A 20119-nucleotide genomic window follows, 5' to 3' on the forward strand; every position below is an offset into this window, starting at 1 on the left:
ACTAAGTAAGTTAGAAAAAAATTTTTTTTAAGTCGGCTGAACATAACGGTGGGCTAACTGTGTGGTCTAGTCCGTGATGGAGCTAAAAAATGTCTTCCCAGAGAAGAGCGAACACTTCCACAGCGGTCTTCCAAGCACTTTCTTAAGCCCTGAGCGTGACAAGCACCAGGGTTTGACAGGCGCTAGAGCACAAAAGCTCAACTCCCGAGCGGCAGCCATCCGGCGGGGTAGGAAAAGACTTCCGGCGTTCTGCTTTTCTACATGCTGAGTCACTGCCCAAGGCTCCGCTCCAGGTCTGAGGGGAAGGGTGAACAAAATATTACACGAATGGGGAAAAAAACCCAACTTTGTAATTCATTTTCACCACTCGCTTCTCGGTTTTCTCCATTAGGGGAATATTTTTCTCAGAGACACGGAGCACCATTCAGTGCCTGTCTCAAACCAACTCCCACCTACGTCACAAACCCTGCGCGGCCGCCCAAGCACCCTTCTCCCGTCGTCCTCAGCGCCACCCTCTCCGCCTCTTCTCCCTCGCCCCGCCCATCTCGGGTTTCGAAATGGTCTCTGGGTGCTCTGAGATTCCAGCCCGGTCACATTGGTTGCTTACCTCCCCTGTTCCCATTGGTTGCTTATGTGAGTGTGACTGCTTTCTTGCCTCATGATTGGCTAAAATCATTAGCGTCATCGGCGGCCGGGAGGGCGGGGGTATGAGAGAACTTAGTGTGAGGGAGACCGGATTGGGGGAGGGGTTCAGGCCTGTCCTCCCCAGCGGCTGCGGCAGCACCAGCGCCGGCCGCCACCGCCTCTGGAACGCGGAGGAGGAGGAGCGGCTGGAGGAGTAGTAGGAGGAGGTGGGCCCTGGGAAGCGGAATGCCCATCGCTCCAGCTTGGTCGTGAATGCTGAGGAAAGTCACGGTTGCTGCAGTCTGTGCCACCGGGAGGAAGTGGTGTGAGGCCGGGCGGGAGCTCGCGGCGCTGTGGAGAATCGAAGCTCGGGGTCGGTGCGAAGACTGTGCTGCTGCCAGACCGTTTCCTACTCTGACCATGCCAGGAAGGAACAAGGGGAAGTCTACCTGCAGCTGCCCTGACCTGCAGCCCAGTGGACAGGAATTGGGCGAGAGCGGCCGGGTTGCCCGTCTAGGAGCAGATGAATCTGAGGAAGAGGGACGGAGGGGGTCTCTCAGTAATGCTGGAGACCCTGAGATCGTCAAGTCTCCCAGCGACCCCAAGCAATACCGGTGAGGGAGGAGGCTTGGACTGGGGAGGAGAACAGGGTGCGGGTCTCTCTGTGGGTGCCACGGACACTTGTCTTGGCATCTCCCGAAGGAGCAACAGGGCATACTTCTCACCCCAAATGCTTCCTTGGGTGGAGGTGGCAAGGCCAATTAGGGGCTTCCAAGTGATGTCAGCTGGGCAGGTGGGAAATCTTGGGTTCCAGAATGTCAGAATGGGAAGAGCCATTCGAGTAATTTTGACAAGCAAGGATGGAGGTTTCTCTGAGGACGGCAGCATGGATGGTGAGGGAGTCTTGGTACTGTGTTATGAGGAAAGATTGATGGAGTTGGGGGTTTTAATGTTGGAGGACAGGATTTTAAGGGGCATATTGTCTCTATCCAAAAATATTTGCGGGGCCTTTAAGTGAAAGAGAGGTAAAACTAATGGGTGAAAGTTACTAGAGGATGGTGTGTCTTTGGTAAAAGAATTTTGCATCATAGTTGGCCTAAGTTGAAGTGGCTTGTTTCCATGGGTAGTTCTCCATTACTAGAATGGTTGAGTGACCTCTTCCAAGAATATTAGAGAGTTCTTCGGTCTCAGTTGGGGGAATTGTAGAAGCCTTATAAGGTTTCTTCTAGTCATGAAATGCTTTTTGGTTTATGCAGGAATCCTCTAAACATTTTTAGTAATTGGTGACTCAATCCTTACCTGAATATTTCCTTCAGAGGTAGCTTATTTCATAGAACATCATGACTATGATGAATTTTAAATAGAGTTCATATTGTCCAAGAACTTCATTTTATGGGTTGAGGAAATTGAGACCCAAAGAGTTTGCTTCTTGCTCAGAATTATACAGCTAATTAATAGCAGAGCTGGTATGAAAACCCTGGCCCTTTGACACCAAATCCAGTACACCATTTGCTGATTTTTATAAATTTCTTGCTTGTGTTGAGTTGAAAGCCAAAGAAGGGTTCTAGCTCTGAATTTGTTGTAAGATCCTACGGTGTTAGAGCAGGAAAGAACCTTAGAGATAATCTTGACACTCCCCACCACCCCTCTTTGACAATGACTGAAACTGAGGTCTAGAAAGAAGTGACTTAGCCCCAAGTTTAAGATCAGCCCGATTTCTCCTTTCACTCCAAGTCTAGAGATTAACAGTACCCAACTCTTTCTGTTATTTTCCCCAGGGTGCCAGGATCAAGAGATCTTTATTGATGGGCCAGATTTTCTCTTTTTCTCATTAAAGATGTGGTTGTACAGGTTGAGCATCCTTAATTCCAAAAATCCAAAACCTGAAATGCCCCCAGATTTGAAACTTTTTGGGAACAGACGTGACACCACAAGTGGAAAATTCCACACCTGAAACCTTTGCTATTTGATGGTTATATGTATAAGGTGTATGTGAAACATAAGTGAATTTTGATTTAGATTTGGGTCCCATCCCCAATATGGTCTCATTATGTATTTGCAAATATTCCAAAATCCAAAAACATCCAAAGTCTGAAACAGTTTTGGTCCCAAGCATTTTGCGTAAGGGATACTCATCCTGTATTGGTAATGTGTAAATGAGCAAGTTGAAAACGTGATAAAAGGTACTGAGTTTTTGCCTTGCAGATTAAATGTTAAATAATGGTTTCAGGTTTTCTTTCTGCCTATATAAAGTTATATAATAACTAATGTTTGTGGAATATACACAATGTATCACCTAGTGTTCTAACTGCTTTAAGCGTATTATTTCATTTAATGACCTAATTTTTGGTAAATTCATTTGACAAATACTTATTAAGTCCTACTGTATGCCATGTGCTGAGCTAGATTAAATCTTTTATGAAGCTTGGTCAAATACAACGTAAAAAACATTTTATTCTGGGCAACAAAGATGATTAGGATAGTCCTTGCCTTCAGGGAGCTTACAATGTAGTAGAGGGACACAGACACATTTAAAAAAACAAAACTAAAGTTTTATAGAAGGCATAATAGAGGTATGTTCTAGATATATTGGGGAATAAAGTAGAGTGGTAAATTCCACCTTTGGAGGAAGAAAAGACTTCAAAGAGTAGATAATGCTTAAGAGCTGTTCTTGGAATAAATTGTTACATTTCTGTCTACGTGACCTTTGTCAATTCATTGTCCTTGATGTCTCAGCCTATTTTAAAACGAAGGGAATTGATTGGAATAGCAGTGTTTTTCAATAGCCCTTCCTCCCTCATTCAAAAGATCAGGTCCACATTACCTGTTTTATACACTGTACTTTCAATTAGACTTTTGAAGAAAAGAGTTTGTTACTTTAAAGATGGAAAACCTCAGGACTAGATGATCTTTAAAGACTTAGCTAACTTAAGTTCTATAGATTTTTGTAATCAGACTTAGGAGGCAGCTGCAACTCATCCAGTTGAATTAGCCTTCCAGGACCCGTGTTATTTCTGTGAAGCCTTTCCAGGCAGAACTAATTCTTCCTTCCATTTTATTTCAGTAGGACGTTATACATGATCCACTACAGTACACAACCATCATGTTATACGTCTTTTGAATGTGTGAATAAGCACCAGAGGAGGACCTGTTTAAAGGAATATTGTAGTGAAATAATGTCTTGAAAGCTTTACCAGTCTGCATTTATTAATTAATAGCCTGTGGAATTTTAATTCTGTATGTGTAATTTGTGTTCAGCTTTTTTGAAATGTTGAGCATATTTCCAGGACACCTACTAATGCTTTTTTAGGGATATGTGTTAAATGCTCGCTAAGTGTTGATTTTCTTCCTCTTGGAAGGATTAAGGGACTCCAGATTAGGAACTATTATTGCTCAAATCTCTATTGGTGTTGAGTGGAAATTCTAGGTGGGCAGGATCATCAGTAGTGGCGCATTCTAAATATTAAGTTGTTTTAACAATGAAGAGCACTTAATGTTAGGAAGTTTGGATTTACTAAAATAAATATAAAATGCTTTCCATGTTTAACATGTTTATAAAAAGACCGTATTTCTATGGGGGAGGGGAGAAGAACAAATGAAAAGGCATGTAAGCTTCTGGAGGGCAAGCTCTTCTATTTTAAATTTTGGTCAGACTGTTACAAGTGAGGAGATGGTTATCTTAAGAAATTCTCAGTATACTATAGAAAATAGTGGGTTTGTGCTGAATAAGATACAGGCGATGTCTGAACGTTTATTGTTTACTATTGTATGCCATTATACAGAACAGTTCAAGGATCACAATTCAAGTAAGCAGAACAACTGCCTTGAGACCACTAACATCTGCTGGCTTCCCTAATAGTTTATTAGCAGTGGGATGGCTCACTTCTGAGCAGAAACCTTAGGCAAATCTAAGTTATCAGCAGGCAACTATACATCAGAAAACAGAGCATTTTCTTTTGTATTGGATGGGAAGAACATGGGTTTATTTGTTGATCTTTTTATCTCAGCCCCCTGGAATAGTAATACTTCATTCAGTATGTCAGGCACAACAATTTCGTTTGTCACACACACAAATTGATGTGATCACAGAATCTTAGAGCTACAGAAGAAATCATTATGTACTTACATGTATATAAATTCTAGGAACTCGGCCGGGCGCGGTGGCTCACGCCTGTAATCCTAGCACTCTGGGAGGCCGAGGCGGGTGGATCGCTCAAGGTTAGGAGTTCGAGACCAGCCTGAGCAAGAGCGAGACCCCGTCTCTACTAAAAAAATAGAAAGAAATTATCTGGCCAACTAAAATATATATAGAAAAAATTAGCCGGGCATGGTGGCACATGCCTGTAGTCCCAGCTACCCGGGAGGCTGAGGCAGTAGGATTGCTGAAGCCCAGGAGTTTGAGGTTGCTGTGAGCTAGGCTGACGCCACGGCACTCACTCTAGCCACAGCACTCACTCTAGCCCGGGCAACAAAGCAAGACTCTGTCTCAAAAAAAAAAATAAAAAAAAAATAAATTCTAGGAGCTCAACAACATCCACTTCCTTGGTCTGAATCCAAATCTTGATTTTTTTTTTTTTTTTTTTTTTGCACCCTCTTAGTCTTGTAAAATAGAGGCAAGATTCAAGCTCATTTGACAAAGTTAGTGCTTTTAAGGTTAAAATGCATTAAATCTTCTGAATACTACTATGACTTTAATAAATATATCTCTGTTTATTAATTATGAGACAGGGTTTCACTGTCACCCAGGATGAAGTGCAGTGGCATGATCACAGCTTACTGTTACTCCAAACTCCTGGCCTCAGCATTCCTCCCGCCTCGGCCTCCTAAAGTGGTGGGATAACAGGCTAGAGCCACCAGCCTTTAATAAACATATCTTTTGTCTCTTCTTGTTCCTTAGACTGATTAATGTGGGCTGATGGGATGATAAGAATAGAAAGAAGATAAATTGTTTCTCACTAAAATGTATGTGTGCTGTTTTATGGAAATAAGATTTAGCATTAAAAAAAAGCTCTCTATTTTTGAAGAACTCAGTGATATGGTGTAAAGGCCTTTTATGATCTGCAGTGGGAGAGTCAGAGAGCAGATACCGAAACTGACATGCATTAAATGTAATAGGTACTGGAAGAGAGAGAGATGGCATTTTTTGTCATTTGTATATCTGATTTCCTATCCACTGGTTATGTGATCTTGAGCAAGTTAACTAGTTTCTCTAAGGCTAAAGACCTAAAGGACGCAGAAGAGCAACCCTCAATTGAAATTCAAAAGGAGCAGTCAGAGAAAGCTGGAGAAAAACTAGAGGATAGTAGCCTTTTTTTTTTCTTTTTTCAATGAAGAACCAGTGGAGGAGAATGCTTTAAGAAAGGAATGATCATAGTTAGATAATACTGAGAGATCTACTAATAAAAGGACTGAAGACAGACTTTTGGAGACTGGAGAAATTATTCCTGGTGAAAGGAGTTTCAAAGGAATTGTATGGGCTGGCGTAGTGGCTCACACCTGTAATCCTAGCACTCTGGGAGGCCTAGACTGGAGGATCGCTTGAGGTCATGAGTTCAAAAACAGCCTGAGCAAGAGTGATGTAGTATTCTCTACTACAAATATAAAAATTAGCTGGGCGTTGTGGTGCACGCCTGTATTCCCAGCTACTCTGAAGGCTGAGGCAGGGGATCACTTGAGCCCAGGAGTTTGAGGTTGCAGTGAGCTACGATGACACCACTGCATTCTACCCAGGGTGACAGAGCAAGACTCTGTCTCAAAAAAAAAAACAAAATCATAATATTATGATTGTGCGTTGAATGGTATATGCTGGCACAAATAGTACTGGTTGTTCTCTAAATGATGTGGTCCTCTCTTCACTTTTGTTTTTGCTTTCTCCTTAACTCAATTTAACAAATATTTGCTAAGCTAAAAGCCCATGAGTATGAATATCATGTCTGTACTATTTGTTCGGTGCTCAGCACATTGTAGATTCTCAAATAATATTTGTAAAATGTGTAAGTGCATGAGTGCTCACATGCCAGACATTTTCATGGAACTCCTGGGGATATTTTACCAGAAATTTCTTAGATTACATTTGTATTCTGAAGCTGGGTGCAGTAGCATGGGCCAATAGTCCCAGCTACTTGGGTGGCTGAGGTAGGAGGATTGTTTTGAGCTCAGGAGTTCAGGACCAGCCTGGGCAACATATTGAGACCCTGTCTCTAAAAAAATAAAAATATAAAAATTTGTATTCTGGCAAGAATTTTATTTTAAAATAATTTAAGAAATATTTATTTTAAAAGAATTACTTGGTTTTCAGAGAAAACGAGTATGAACAGAGGTTACAGAAGAAATACAAATTATACAAATAGTAATAATGCATATGGTGATACCATAGTATGTTTAATTTATGTGGAAGCTTGTGGTGCTTGGCATATGGTAAGTTCTTATGTTGGCTGTTATTGTTTTTATATGTTTACAGTTATTGGATAAGGCTTTCTTTGAAGCATTTTTTGTAGTAGCAAAAAGTTGGTAACAATTTTATTTTCCATTGGTTGGATACAGATTATGATACAGTTCTACAATGGAAGTAATACATAGCTGTAAAAAAAAGATACATGGTTTTATATATTGTTATGGAAAGATGTCCTATGATTTATTGTTGAATGAAACCTAGTGGCAAAACAAAATGTGTAATTCCATTTTTAAAAGGTAAAAAAAAAAAAAGGCCGGGCGCGGTGGCTGAGGCCTGTAATCCTAGCACTCTGGGAGGCTGGTGGGAGGATCACTTGAGGCCAGGAGTTCGAGACCAGCCTGAGCAAGAGCGAGACCCCTGTCTCCACTAAAAATAGAAAGAAATTATCTGGACAGCTAAAAACATAAATAGAAAAAATTAGCCAGGCATGGTGGTGTATGCCTGTAGTCCTAGCTACTCAGGAGGCTGAGGCAGAAGGATTGCTTAAGCCCAGGAGTTTGAGGTTGCTGTGAGCGAGGCTGATGCCACGGGACTCTAGCCAGGGCATAAAGAGTGAGACTCTGTCTCCAAAAAAAAAAAAAAGGGAAAAACCCCACAAAAACAAGACCACTGTTATATGTTTACCTAAAATATTTTTTATGTTTAGATATGTATAGAAATGATTAGTAGGCCCGGCGCGGTGGCTCACACCTGTAATCCTAGCCCTCTGGGAGGCCGAGGCGGGTGGATCCCTCGAGGTCAGGAGTTCGAGACCAGCCTGAGTGAGACCCCGTCTCTACTAAAAATAGAAATAAAAATTATCTGGACAACTAAAAATATGTATAGAAAAAATTAGCCGGGCATGGTGGCGCATGCCTGTAGTCCCAGCTACTCGGGAGGCTGAGGCAGTAGGATCGCTTAAGCCCAGGAGTTTGAGGTTGCTGTGAGCTAGGCTGACGCCACGGCACTCACTCTAGCCCGGGCAACAAAGTAAGACTCTGTCTCAAAAAAAAAAAAAAAAAAAAAAGAAATGATTAGTAATGACATTTAGCATGCTTATGTCACTGGGGAAAGGAAGGAAGGATTTGACTTTTGTATTTGTTTTTTAGTCATTAAGATAAGTGTTAAATAATAATAAATAAAAATATGTGGTCATTGTAGGAAATTTAGATAATAAAGAGAACGTTGAAAAATTCCCCATAATTATTCTACCTAGCATTAACCACTGGTAGCATTTTAAATAATTTTTATGCCTTTTTTCTATGCATTTATAATTTATGTGTTTTTAAAATGGTATAATACCATATTTAACAATGTCATGAACATTTTCTTATTAAACGTTTTTTAAAATATTTTGTCTGTCATAATTTAATCATTACCATTTTATAGGATATTTATTTATTTATTCCCCAAATGCGTTCTTAAGCTATATGGGATTGTTTCTTTTTTTTTTTTTTGAGACAGAGTGTCGCTTTGTTGCCCTGGCTAGAGTGAGTGCCGTGGCATCAGCCTAGCTCACAGCAACCTCAAACTCCTGGGCTTAAGTGATCCTACTGCCTCGGCCTCCCGAGTAGCTGGGACTACAGGCATGCGCCACCATGCCTGGCTAATTTTTTCTATATGTATTTTTAGTTGTCCAGATAATTTCTTTCTATTTTTAGTAGAGACGGGGTCTCGCTGTTGCTCAGGCTGGTCTCGAACTCCTGACCTTGAGTGATCCACCAGCCTCGGCCTCCCAGAGTGCTAGGATTACAGGTGTGAGCCACTGCGCCCGGCCTGTATGGGATATTTTGAGTGTCAGTTTTTTCTTTACTTCAGAAGCCTGTTTATTTCCAAATGAATCCTACGGATAGGTGTAGGATCAGTCATAATGGGTTTGGTAGATATGTAAGGGTAACCTCTGATGATCTGGTCTATTTCTTAGGATATTCTCTAATTGGGAGACCTGGCAGACAGAAGATATTAATAGTTTATTCTGGAAGCTCCACTCTTCCAGAATAAGCTCCACATAGGTTTTATGTTCCCAGAATGAAGTCAGTCATTAAACCTATCCAAATCAAAGGAAACTGAGTTGATTATAGTACCTTTCTACTTCTCCATGGTTGGACCAGAATTACACTGTTTTCAGAAGAGTTGGAAATAGACTGTAGTTTGGAAAGTTGACTTGGTCTTCTGGATAGGTTTTTAGATTTTATATGTGCTTTTGGTGTCATATATAAAATGCTTATAATTATTATTATTATTATTTTAGTGTTCTCTGTGATCTAACATGAATTTAACCCCAATTCTCTACCAGAGCTTTAAAACCTCTGTAACTGTGGTCACCTTAATCAGTTTAGAATGTGTATCCTTCAGTTCTAGGAAATTTTCTTGGAAAAAAAATATTTTTTACCAATTTTTCCCCTCTTTTTTCTTTTGAAACTGTTATACAATGTGGGGATCACTGGTTCAATGTGGAGGGACTTTGCTATGGTAATGCTTTTAACCTCTTTCTCTTCACAAAAATAATAAAGTGTCTGATTAGTGTGAATGACTTGGGGCATAGTCAGCTTAACGGCTTCATCTCTCTCTTCAGTATAGCCTGCAGACAGCCGTTACAGTTGACCCGTGAACAACATGGGTTTGAACTGCGCAGGTACACTTACGTGGAGGTTTTCAACTAAAAACAAATGCATATACAGTGTTTGTACACAAAAAGTGAAAACCACTTTTTGTATGCATGCATTCTGCAGGGCCAACTGTGGAAATCCAGTATGCATGGATTTGGATACATGCAGGTGGTTCTGGAACCAATCCCCCACATATACTGAGGGAAAACTGTATTTTGATATATTCTTGGCTAGTACAGTAAGCTGAGTGCAGGATAGGCTCTGCCTTTTGGGGAAAATCTTGCTGTTTTAGTGAATAACTTCAATTCAGAAGATCTTAGCAGGCCGTTTTCAAGCCACTCTTAAGCCATGTTCTTCAACCCAGCTTTTATCAAAGATAATGCTGACATGTTGCTCTCCATTTGTCTATTCTCTATGTTTTTCTCTTGTTTGATTTCCAAATCAAGTGGGGAAGAGAGGTGCTTTTATTTTTTTATTTTGATAAAATATGCATGACATAAAATCTCTAATTTTAACCATTTTTAAGTGTACAGTTCAGTGGCATTAAGTACATTTACATTGTTGTACAACCATCACCATCATCCATCTTCAGAACTTTTTTTATGCTTCCACACTGAAACTCTGTACTCATTAAACAATAACTCCCCGATCACTTCTCTCCCCAGGCCCTGGCAACTATCATTCTACTTTCTGTCTATGAATTTGACTACTCTAACTACCTTGTGTAAGTGGAATTCCATCTCAAGAAACTACTTTCTTTGCTCATACATAAGAAACAACTCCTCATCTGTTCAAGTTTTATCATGAGATTGCTGCAATTCAGTCACCTCTTCAGGTCTCACTTCTAGTTCTCTTGCTATTTTCCCCCGATCTGTAGTTACTTCCTTCACTGAAGTCTTGAACCCCCCCAAAGTCATGCATGAGGTTTGGAATTAACTTGTTCCAAACTCCTGTTAATGTTGATATTTTGACCTCTTCCCATGAATCACAAACGTTCTTAATGGCATCTAGAATGGAGAAACCTTTCCAGAAGGTTTTCAGTTTACTTTGCCCAGACCCATTAGAGGAATTGCAATCTATGGCAGCTATAGCCTTATGAAGTGTATTTCTTAAATAATAAGACTTGAAAGTTGAAATTACTCCTTGATCTGCAGAATGGATGTTGTGTTAGCAGACATGAAAACAACATTCATCTCTTTGTATGTCTCTGTCAGAGCTGTTGGGTGATCGTGTGCATTATCAATGAGCAGTAATGTTTTGAAAGGAATTTTTTTTTTTTTTTTTTTTGTGAGCAGTAGGTCTCTTAAAATATTCAGTAAACGATGCCGTAAATGTATATGCTGTCATCCAGGCTTTCTTGTTCCATTTCTAGAACACATGCAGAGTAGATTAAGCTTAATTCTTAAGGGCCCTAGGATTTTTGGAATGGTATATGAGCACTGGTTTCAACTTAAAGTCACTAGCTGCTTTAGCTCCTAACAAGAGAATCAGCCTGTCTTCTGAAGCTTTGAAGCCAGGCATTGACTTCTCTTTAGTTATGAAAGTCCTAGAGGGCAACTTCTAGTAGAAGGCTATTTTATCTACATTGAAAATCTGTAGTGTACCGATTTTCATCGGTAATCTTAGCTAGATCTTCTGGATAACTTGCTGCAGTTTCTGCACTTGTTTCACTTTGCACTTTTATGATATGGAGATGGCATCCTTCCTCAAATCTCACGAACCAGCCTCTGCTAGATTCAAACTTTCTTCTGCAGCTTCCTCATCTCTCTCAACCTTCATAGACTTGGAGGGAGTTAGGGTTTTGCTCTGGATTAGGCTTTGGCTTAAGGAAATATTGTGAGTGGTTTGATCTTCTATCCGGATCACTAAAACTTTTTTCATATGAGCAGTAAGGCAGTATTGCTTTCTATTATTCATATGTTCCCTGGAGTAGCACTTTTAATTTCCTTCGAGAACTTTCCTTTGCAGTTAAAACTTGGCTGTTTGGTGCAGGAGGCCTAGCTTTTGGTCTGTCTTGGCTTTTGACATGCCTTCCTCACTAAGCTTAATTATTCCTAGTTTTTGATTTAAAGTGAGACATATACAACTCTTCATTTGAACACTTAGAGGCCATCATAGGGTTATTGACTGGCATAATTTTAACACTGTTCTATCTCAGGGAATAGGGAGGCCCAAAGAGAAAGAGAGAGATGGAATGGCTGGTCGGTGGAGCAGTCAGAACACGTACAACATTTATTGATGAAGTATCAGTTAAGTCTTACATCGGTGCAGTTTGTGGTGCCCAAAACAATTACAATAGCAGCATAAAAGGTCATTGATCACAGATCACTATAACAAATGTAATAATAATGAAAATGTTTGAAATATTATGATAATTACCAGAATGTGACAGAGACATGATTTGAACACATGCTGTTGGAAAATAGACTTGCTCCATATAGGGATTGCCACAACCTTGAGTTTGTTTAAAAAACATAGCAGTATCTGTAAAGCGCAATAAAATGAAGGACAATAAAAATGAGATATGCCTGTAATTATGTATTAATAACTTGTCACATCTGTCCTGAACCTTGTGGTCTCAAGTATTTTTGGATTTAAATACATAAGCTCTTAACTGTGGTTTTAAATTTTAGTGACTGAAAGTGGCTTCTTCACAAAAGCTTGGCTTATTTTATTAAGAAACAAATAAAAATGAGTGGGTGGATACTTAGAGAATAATACCATATTCTTGATTCTTGGACATGGTTTATAATCTGCTTTAGTCTTTATCATCAGTATAGGAGTAGTGGGAAAATGAAACAAAATAAAAGAAGACAGGTTGAATAGACTAGAAGAGAGAGGTTTACTTAGAGAAAGGTTGAAATATTAGAAACCCTGCCCCCCAAATATATATGTATACACATACTTATAAACACTTGAGCCCACATGATTTGAGGAGAGGTAGTGACAGTTGATAAATAATAATTAGCCCCCAACCACCCTCTTTTGACCTAAAATAATTTAGCACCATCTATCCATGCTAGAAATAGCAATTTAAGGATAGAACCTGAATCACTAATTTCTCTCTATATGAAAATGAGGTTTTGAAGGCTATCTACTATTCGATTGGTATGGTTGTAGGATAATTTATTTCCATATTTCCCTATCTATGGACATTTGGGTGATTTCCAGTTCTTCTCTATCACAAACATTGCTGCAGTAAAAACTGTTGAGATACATTTGTTCATGTGTGAGAATATTCTCTTAAGATAACTGGAAATGAAATTACTGGGTTAAAAGGTATGCTGAGTTTACATTTTAAAAAAGTAGGCCAGGAATGGTTGCTCATGCCTGTAATCCCAGCACTTTGGAAGGCCTAGCCAGGAAGATCGCTTGAGGCTAGGATTTGAGACCAGCCTGAGCAATGTAGCAAGACCCGGTCTCTATAAATAATAGAAACATTAGCTGGGCGTGGACTACAGTGCTGCTCAGGAGGCTGAGGCAGGAGGATTGCTTGAGCCCAGGTGTTTGAGGTTGCAGTGAGCTATGATGATGCCACTGTACTCTACCCTGGGCAACAGAGTGAGATCCTGTATTAAAAAAAAAATTAGATATAGCCATATTTCCCTATAAAAATGGTTTTTGGTTTGGTTTTGTTTTTTTTGAGACAGGGTCTCTCTTTGTCACCCGGGCTGGAGTGCAGCCTCTTGCCTCAGCCTCCCAAAGTGCTGGGATTACAGGCATGAGCCACCACTCCTGGCCTTCGTACAAACATGCTATACTATTTGAGATGTATCAGCAGTGTGTGAGAATACTCTGTCCCCTTGTCAACATTGGATAGCAATAATTTTTATTTATCTTTTTGTTTAGCTAATTTGCTGGCTGAAAAATATTTCATTGTTTTAATTTGATTATCTTTGGTTTCTAGTGAGGTTAAGCATCATTTTATTTATTAGACATTTTGTATTTCTTCCTGAAATGTTTGTTTATATCTTTTTAAACGCTTTTTTTTTTTTTTTTGAGACAGAATCTTGCTCTGTCACCAGGGCTAGAATGCCGTGGCATCATCATACCTCACTGCAACCTCAAACTCCTGGGCTCAAGGGATCCTCCTGCCTCAGCCTCCTCAGTAGCTGGGAATATAGGCGTGGGCCACCACAGCCAGCTAATTTTTTCTATTTTTAGTAGAGACTGGGTCTTGCTCTTGCTTAGGCTGGTCTTAAACTCCTGAGCTAAAGTGATCCTCCCACCTCAGCCTCCCAGAGTGCTAGGATTACAGGTGTGAGCTGCCGCCCCTGGCCTTAAACCTATTTTCATTAGAGTTGTTTTTTGTTTTTGCTCTTAGTGATGTGAAGGAATTCTTATATGTTATTTTTTCTCCCAGTATGCAGTTTGCTGTTTGATTTTTTTTTTAAATGATGTTTTGTTTTATAAAAGTTCAAAAAGTTTATTTTTATTAGTAAATAGTGAAATTGTTCCTTTTTTCCCCTTATAACTGCTGGATTTTGTATCTTGTTTAGTACAAATTTTCTTCACCCAAATATTATGGTAATATTTTTTCTTAATTTAAAGACAATCTTTCTTGTTAGTTCTATAATATGTGGAATTTATATTTGTTGAGTATAAGGCAGAGGTGGCTATTTTTCTCCCTAAATGGTCTATTGTTTCACCATCATTTATCAAATCATAGTAGTAAACAGTGTTACAACAGTATTATATAACTGCACTGTTTCTAGAACTTGTTCTCTCTCATTGATCTGTTGGTGTTTTATACCAGTGTACAATTCCATTTCATTTTACTTTAAAGACCATATTTTCATAGTTGGTAAGGCTGTTCCCCTTCATTGTTTTCCCTATCAAAATGTTCTTGCCATTTTTATGTCTTGATCCACATGAATTTTAGAATCAGTATGTCAAGATGTCAAAAACATCTTGATGGGATTTTTTTGTTGGAATTGCCTTGAATTTTTCAACTAATTTTGGGGAAAGAATTAATATCTTTGTAATAATGGATGTTGTCACCCAGCAACATAGTATAATTATTTAGTCAGGTCTTTTATTTTCTCATGTAAATTTTTCTACTTTTCCTAATGTTGGCCGTGTTGAATAGTAGTGAAAAGAATGAGTTCTAATGTCATGCCACTTGGATTAAGTCCCTGCTAAGCCACAGTGACCTTGGGCAAAAAAAACTTTGTTTTGTGCTTCAGTTTCCTCATCCGTAAAATGGGAATAATAACCCATTAGGGTTATTGTGAGAATTAACTGGGTTAAGACATGTAAATTAATGCATTTAAAATATTAACTATTGTTATTAGGTACATATTTATGTATTTTATAGTTTTTTTGCTTTTGTGAATGAGATTTTAAAAAGTCTTATTTTAATTAGTTGCCTTTGATGTAGAGGAAAGCTACTGATTTTTATTCATGGTTCTTGATTTTGGCTACTTTGATGAACTCTGCTTAGTGCTAATAGTTTTTTTATTGGTAATTCTTGCACTTTCTAGGTAATCATATAGTTTACAGTGATTGTTTGAGCTGTCAATATTTGTGCCTCATAATTCTTCTTTATTTATTTATATATTGGATCTTTTTTTGTTGACGAGGACCTTCAATAGTGTTGAGTAGAAGCTATGATGAAGGGTACTTTGTCCATGACTTCTTCAAATGGATTTGATGTTGACTTGTGGAAGTTATCCTCTGTAAAGCTAAGGGCTTTTTTGGTACATGTTCTTCATTTGTTAAGGAGTGGGTTTTGAATTTTTTATTAAATTATTTTTATACACAATCAGTGAATATATTTTTATTACAAAAGATTGGAAAAGTATAGGAATTACAGAGTAAAGCATGAAAATTCTTTGTCCCTCTCTCTACTTTTACTCCTTTCTCCAGATACATGTTACTCTTACATTTGGTTTGTATACTTTTAGTTCTTTTGCTATACATTTATATGTATACATAATTTTCTTTATGAAACTAGGTGTTAGATTTTATCTGGTATTCTGTTTCATTTAGCAGATACTAAGTACATACCATGTATCAGGCCCCCTTTAGGCATTAACATTCTTTTGTTCATTCAACAAATGTTTCTTAAGAAGAAAAGTCAAGTCATGATAAATGGTGTGAAGAAGGTTAAAGCAGGATAAAAGAGAATAGAAATTGACTGAGGTGCTATTTTAGATAGTGTGTTAAGAGAAGGCATTTCCGAAAGGGAGATATTTCAGCAAAGACTTGAAAGAGGTGGAGCAGCCATACAAATACTATTAATATTCTGAGGGCCAAGGGAATAGCAAGCACAGAAGCCCTGGCATGAGAGTCTGTCTTCAATGTTCAAGAAACAACGATAAAGTCATTTGGTCAGAGCAAAGAGAATGAGGTAAGAGTGATGGGAAAGAAGATTTGAGAAGTAGAGGAAAACCAGATTATGTAAAGCCTTAATAGGTCATGGTAAGGATTTTGGATTTTATTCTGAGTATAGTGGAAAGGCATTGTTGGTTTTTGAAAAGAGAAATGGTCTTTTATTAGTTTTCTAGGGCTGCCATAACAAAATATCACAGACAGGGTGGCTTAAACAACAGAAATGTATTTTCTCACAGATGTCAGCAGGTTTGGTTTCTTCTGAGGCCTCTCTCTTTGGTTTGCAGATGGCCATCTTCTTTGTATCCGTCACATGGTCTTTCCTCTGTGCACACGCATATTTGGTGTCCCATTGTGTGTTCAAATTTCCTCTTTTTATAAGGACCCCACTCAGTAGACATTAGGCCTACTCTAAAGGCTTCATTTTATTAATAGTCAACTCTTTAAAGGTCTTATCTCTATAGTCACATTCTGAGTTAGTGGAATTTAGGGCTTCAACATATGAATTTTTGGGGAACACAATTCAACCCATAACAGGAGTGATCTGCTTTATGCAGCCTGTTGAGAATAGACTTAAGATATGCATGTGGCATGGGCTTAGAGAGGTATGCTGGACTATTGAGGTTAGAATGGAAGCAGGGAGACCAGTTAGGAGACTAGACCTGATGACAGCATAGACTAAGGAAGTAGCTGTGGAGGTGATGAGAAGTTATTAGATTTGTGATTTATTTTGAAAAGCAGAATGCATAGGATTATTTTGAAAGTAGAGTACCTTTAGATTTTTTTTCTGTTCTCCTTATTTTTGAAATTGTGAGCTAGTAAAAAAATGTACACTGTAACCTTACAAAGACCAAGTAGAGTTCTAGAGTTCTACCCCCACCCCCAATTTTTTTTCCCCTCAACCTGCCTTTATGTCTGATATGGATATCTGGGACTACCCCGAACTCTGCTTGTCTAAGATTCTGTGTCTCTAAGATTCATCTTAGAATTTATTTCTGGACAGAGTGTGCATGTTTTTGGGAAACAGCTCGGGTTTTAATTTGTCCTATTGCTGTTTGGTTGTGTAGTGGAGGAAAACAATTTTTTCTTCATCCTTCCTAAGTTCCCCTCATAAATTCTTAGTTGGCATGGACCCCTGTAACACACAACAGACTAACAAGAAAAACAACATAAGTTCATTAACATGTATATTTCATGTATACATGGGCGATAACCAGAGAATGAGTGTTTTTCAAAGAGTTGGCTTTGAATTCCAGTTTATATAGCATCTTCAATAAAGAGCAGTAAATTTTTAGAAAAGTAACAAGACAGTATAAAAGAACTTTGAGTCTCTAGGGGCAGCAATTTGTGGAAGGCAAATAAATGGCAGACAAAGGCAAGTCAGTAAAGGTTGTTAATGTAGATTCCTCTGTCATCTTCAGGCCAATACAGGTATAAAATTATATTCAGTGGTTAACTTGTGTTCTCTCTGGTAGAAAGGAGGTAGGCTGGGATATCTATTGTCTTTGTAAACTTATGTCCTGATTTTTGGCAAATGGAGGGCAGAGAGCTTTCCTGCATCTGCTGCTTCTTACTTGCCTTCAGTTCAATCTTTATGCCAAAGAGGCATATTTTGGGTGGCATATTCTGGTCTCCCACAGTTGATTATTTGGGAACATGACCTGACTGCCCAAGTTATTACTGAATTAAGTTCTTTAATTACCATTTCAAAAACTTTCTAATATTTGATATATGCCAAAAGAAAACATGCAACTTCTATATAAGTGGTGGGTAACAAATCCAAAATGAATAACCCATCACTCAACTTAAGAACTAGGATTTACTTCTGTGTTCTTGGTCGTCCTATTGCTCTGTATCCTTCCATGTTGCCCTCCCATTCTGAATTTTGTATTTATTATTTCTTTGCTTAAAAAATTTTTGTCATATATGTATAGCTAAACTATATACTGCTTATTTTTGCTTGTTTTTGGCTTTATATGAATGGTATTCATATGGTGTGTAGTCTTCTGACTTTTTTCACTCATTATTATGTTTTTAAGGTTAACCAGTGTTATAGTTTTTTGCTGAATTGTATGCTTTCCTGCTTTATGATATTCCACTATATGAAAAAAAATTTCATTGTGTGAACATACCACAGTTTTTCCTGTCAGTAGACATTTGGGTTATTTCCAATTTAATTAATAATTGAGTTTATTGTCCTGAAGCTCTCCTTACTCTTTTTATTTATTGATCTTGAGCTTAGGCTTTCTCTAGGCTTTCTTAGAAAGAACAAATACCTTATCACATGTATGTAGGTCTGTGGTTTTCTTTGCTGTTTTCTCAATTAATCTGATCAAATTTGTATAATGTGTTCTAATAGTTTATGAAAGTTTGTGATCTGCTAACAATGTCTTTTTCTGTTTTCTAACTCTGTCATGATTTTATTCCCAAACAAAAACAAAATAAAACCACAAATTTTTTTCTATCATTTTAATGTGAATTTTTTTATATGGAAAGGGGATAAATCCTTGTATTTAGTCTTTCATCATGGCCCAGAGGTTCTCTTCTTTGTCTTTCTTTGCATGATTGTGCTTCTCAGTTTCTGCTTAGCTAACTCTTTTTTCATCTTTAAGTCTTTATTTAAGGGTATCTTGTCTCAGAGCTTCCCTGACTGCTTCCTTCTTTCTTACATTCTGTATTTGTCTTTATCATTCCATATTGTACTGATTTGATTATCTCATTACTAGACAGTGAATGCCTGATTGAGAACTGTGTGGTTTTTATTCTTTCTGTCCTTAATGGAGCATGGCATCTGATACATAAAGGGTGATAAATAAATGCTTATTGAATAAGTACATGAAAGAATTAGTGTAAGTGGGAGTAACCTATAATAGGCAGCTAGTCATCAAACTGGCACAGTAGTTTTACTAAGTAAGACTCATCTTACTGCAGGGCTACCAGTCTGTGGGATTTAGTTTCCTTAGAGATGTAACCATTTCTTTAGTTTGTAAAAGCAGCTATGGAGAACTGGTATAATGTCAAATATATTGTAGGAAAGGGAATCAGCAGAGTTTAAATTTATGTGATTTTGCTTTAATACTTAAGCTGGCATGACTGCTCTGTATATTGAGGGCTACATTTCTCTTAGGCTAAGCCTTCTGATATGGTAGAATGTTTAAATACTTACAAACTGAAAAATAGGGGAGGCTGAGCGGTGTGTTTATTGTGTATGTTTAACTTCTAAAATGTGATTTTTGAATAGATAAATATATTTTATAGTTCAAAATTGAAAAAATACAAACCAGGAAGTGTCCCTCCCTGTGTTTCCCGCTGGCTAGCCAGAAACTGACTAGCTTTTGTGGTTCCCTCCCCAGAGCAATTTTATTTGTTTACAAATAGTGTTGGGTGTGTGTGTGTGTGTGTGTGTGTGTGTGTGTGTGTGTGTGCTTGGATTTTTTTTCCCCCCTTAAATTTTGCTATGCTTGTGTTGGTGTAATGTAATGGACAGCTGGATGAAAATGTGTGGTTTTTTTCCCCCAGATACATCAAATTACGGAATGGCTTGCAGGCACTTTTGATTTCAGACCTAAGTAATATGGAAGGTAAAACAGGAAATGCAACAGATGATGAAGAGGAGGAGGAGGAGGAAGAAGATGATGATGATGATGAAGATTCTGGTGCCGAAATAGAAGATGATGATGAAGAGGGTTTTGATGATGAAGATGAGTTTGATGATGATGATGAACATAATGATGATGATCTTGATACTGAGGATAATGAATTGGAAGAAATAGAAGAGAGAGCAGAAGCTAGAAAGAAAACCACTGAAAAACAGGTGCGAGTCATGTCTACTATTTTATCTTTTCGTAATTTGGGAATTCTTTGGGATAACTTCTAAACCCATGCTTTATTTCTTAATGACAAAAAGGAATATATATTTATCTTTTGGTCTTAGATAAAGGTCTATTCTGTATAAGGATTACGCTTTGAAAACATTTTGCTCTGATTATAAAAGTAATAAATGCTCATTATAAAAATTAATGGAATGTTAAAGAAACAAAAAATCACTGATAACCATATCTCAGAGGTAATCAATGGCAATATTTGATTTTATGTGTATTTATATACATTATATATTTTA

The 20119-nt window shown here is 38.1% G+C and overlaps 1 protein-coding gene across 2 annotated transcripts in view; it reads left to right on the top strand.

The window, feature by feature from the left end:
• Window positions 1–732: 732 nt before the first annotated feature.
• The window catches only part of NRDC (nardilysin convertase), an 85318-nt gene continuing 65931 nt past the window's right edge, over window positions 733–20119 (top strand). For both annotated transcript variants that reach the window (XM_045548039.1, XM_045548040.1), the window contains exons 1-2: window positions 733–1238; window positions 19519–19813. In XM_045548039.1, coding sequence (XP_045403995.1) covers window positions 898–1238; window positions 19519–19813 — 636 coding nt within the window. In that variant the 5' untranslated portion in view covers window positions 733–897. The remainder of the gene's footprint in view (window positions 1239–19518; window positions 19814–20119) is intronic.

Source organism: Lemur catta, chromosome 3 (genome assembly GCF_020740605.2).
Source record: "Lemur catta isolate mLemCat1 chromosome 3, mLemCat1.pri, whole genome shotgun sequence".
In the NCBI taxonomy this organism is placed as follows: Eukaryota; Metazoa; Chordata; class Mammalia; order Primates; family Lemuridae; genus Lemur; species Lemur catta.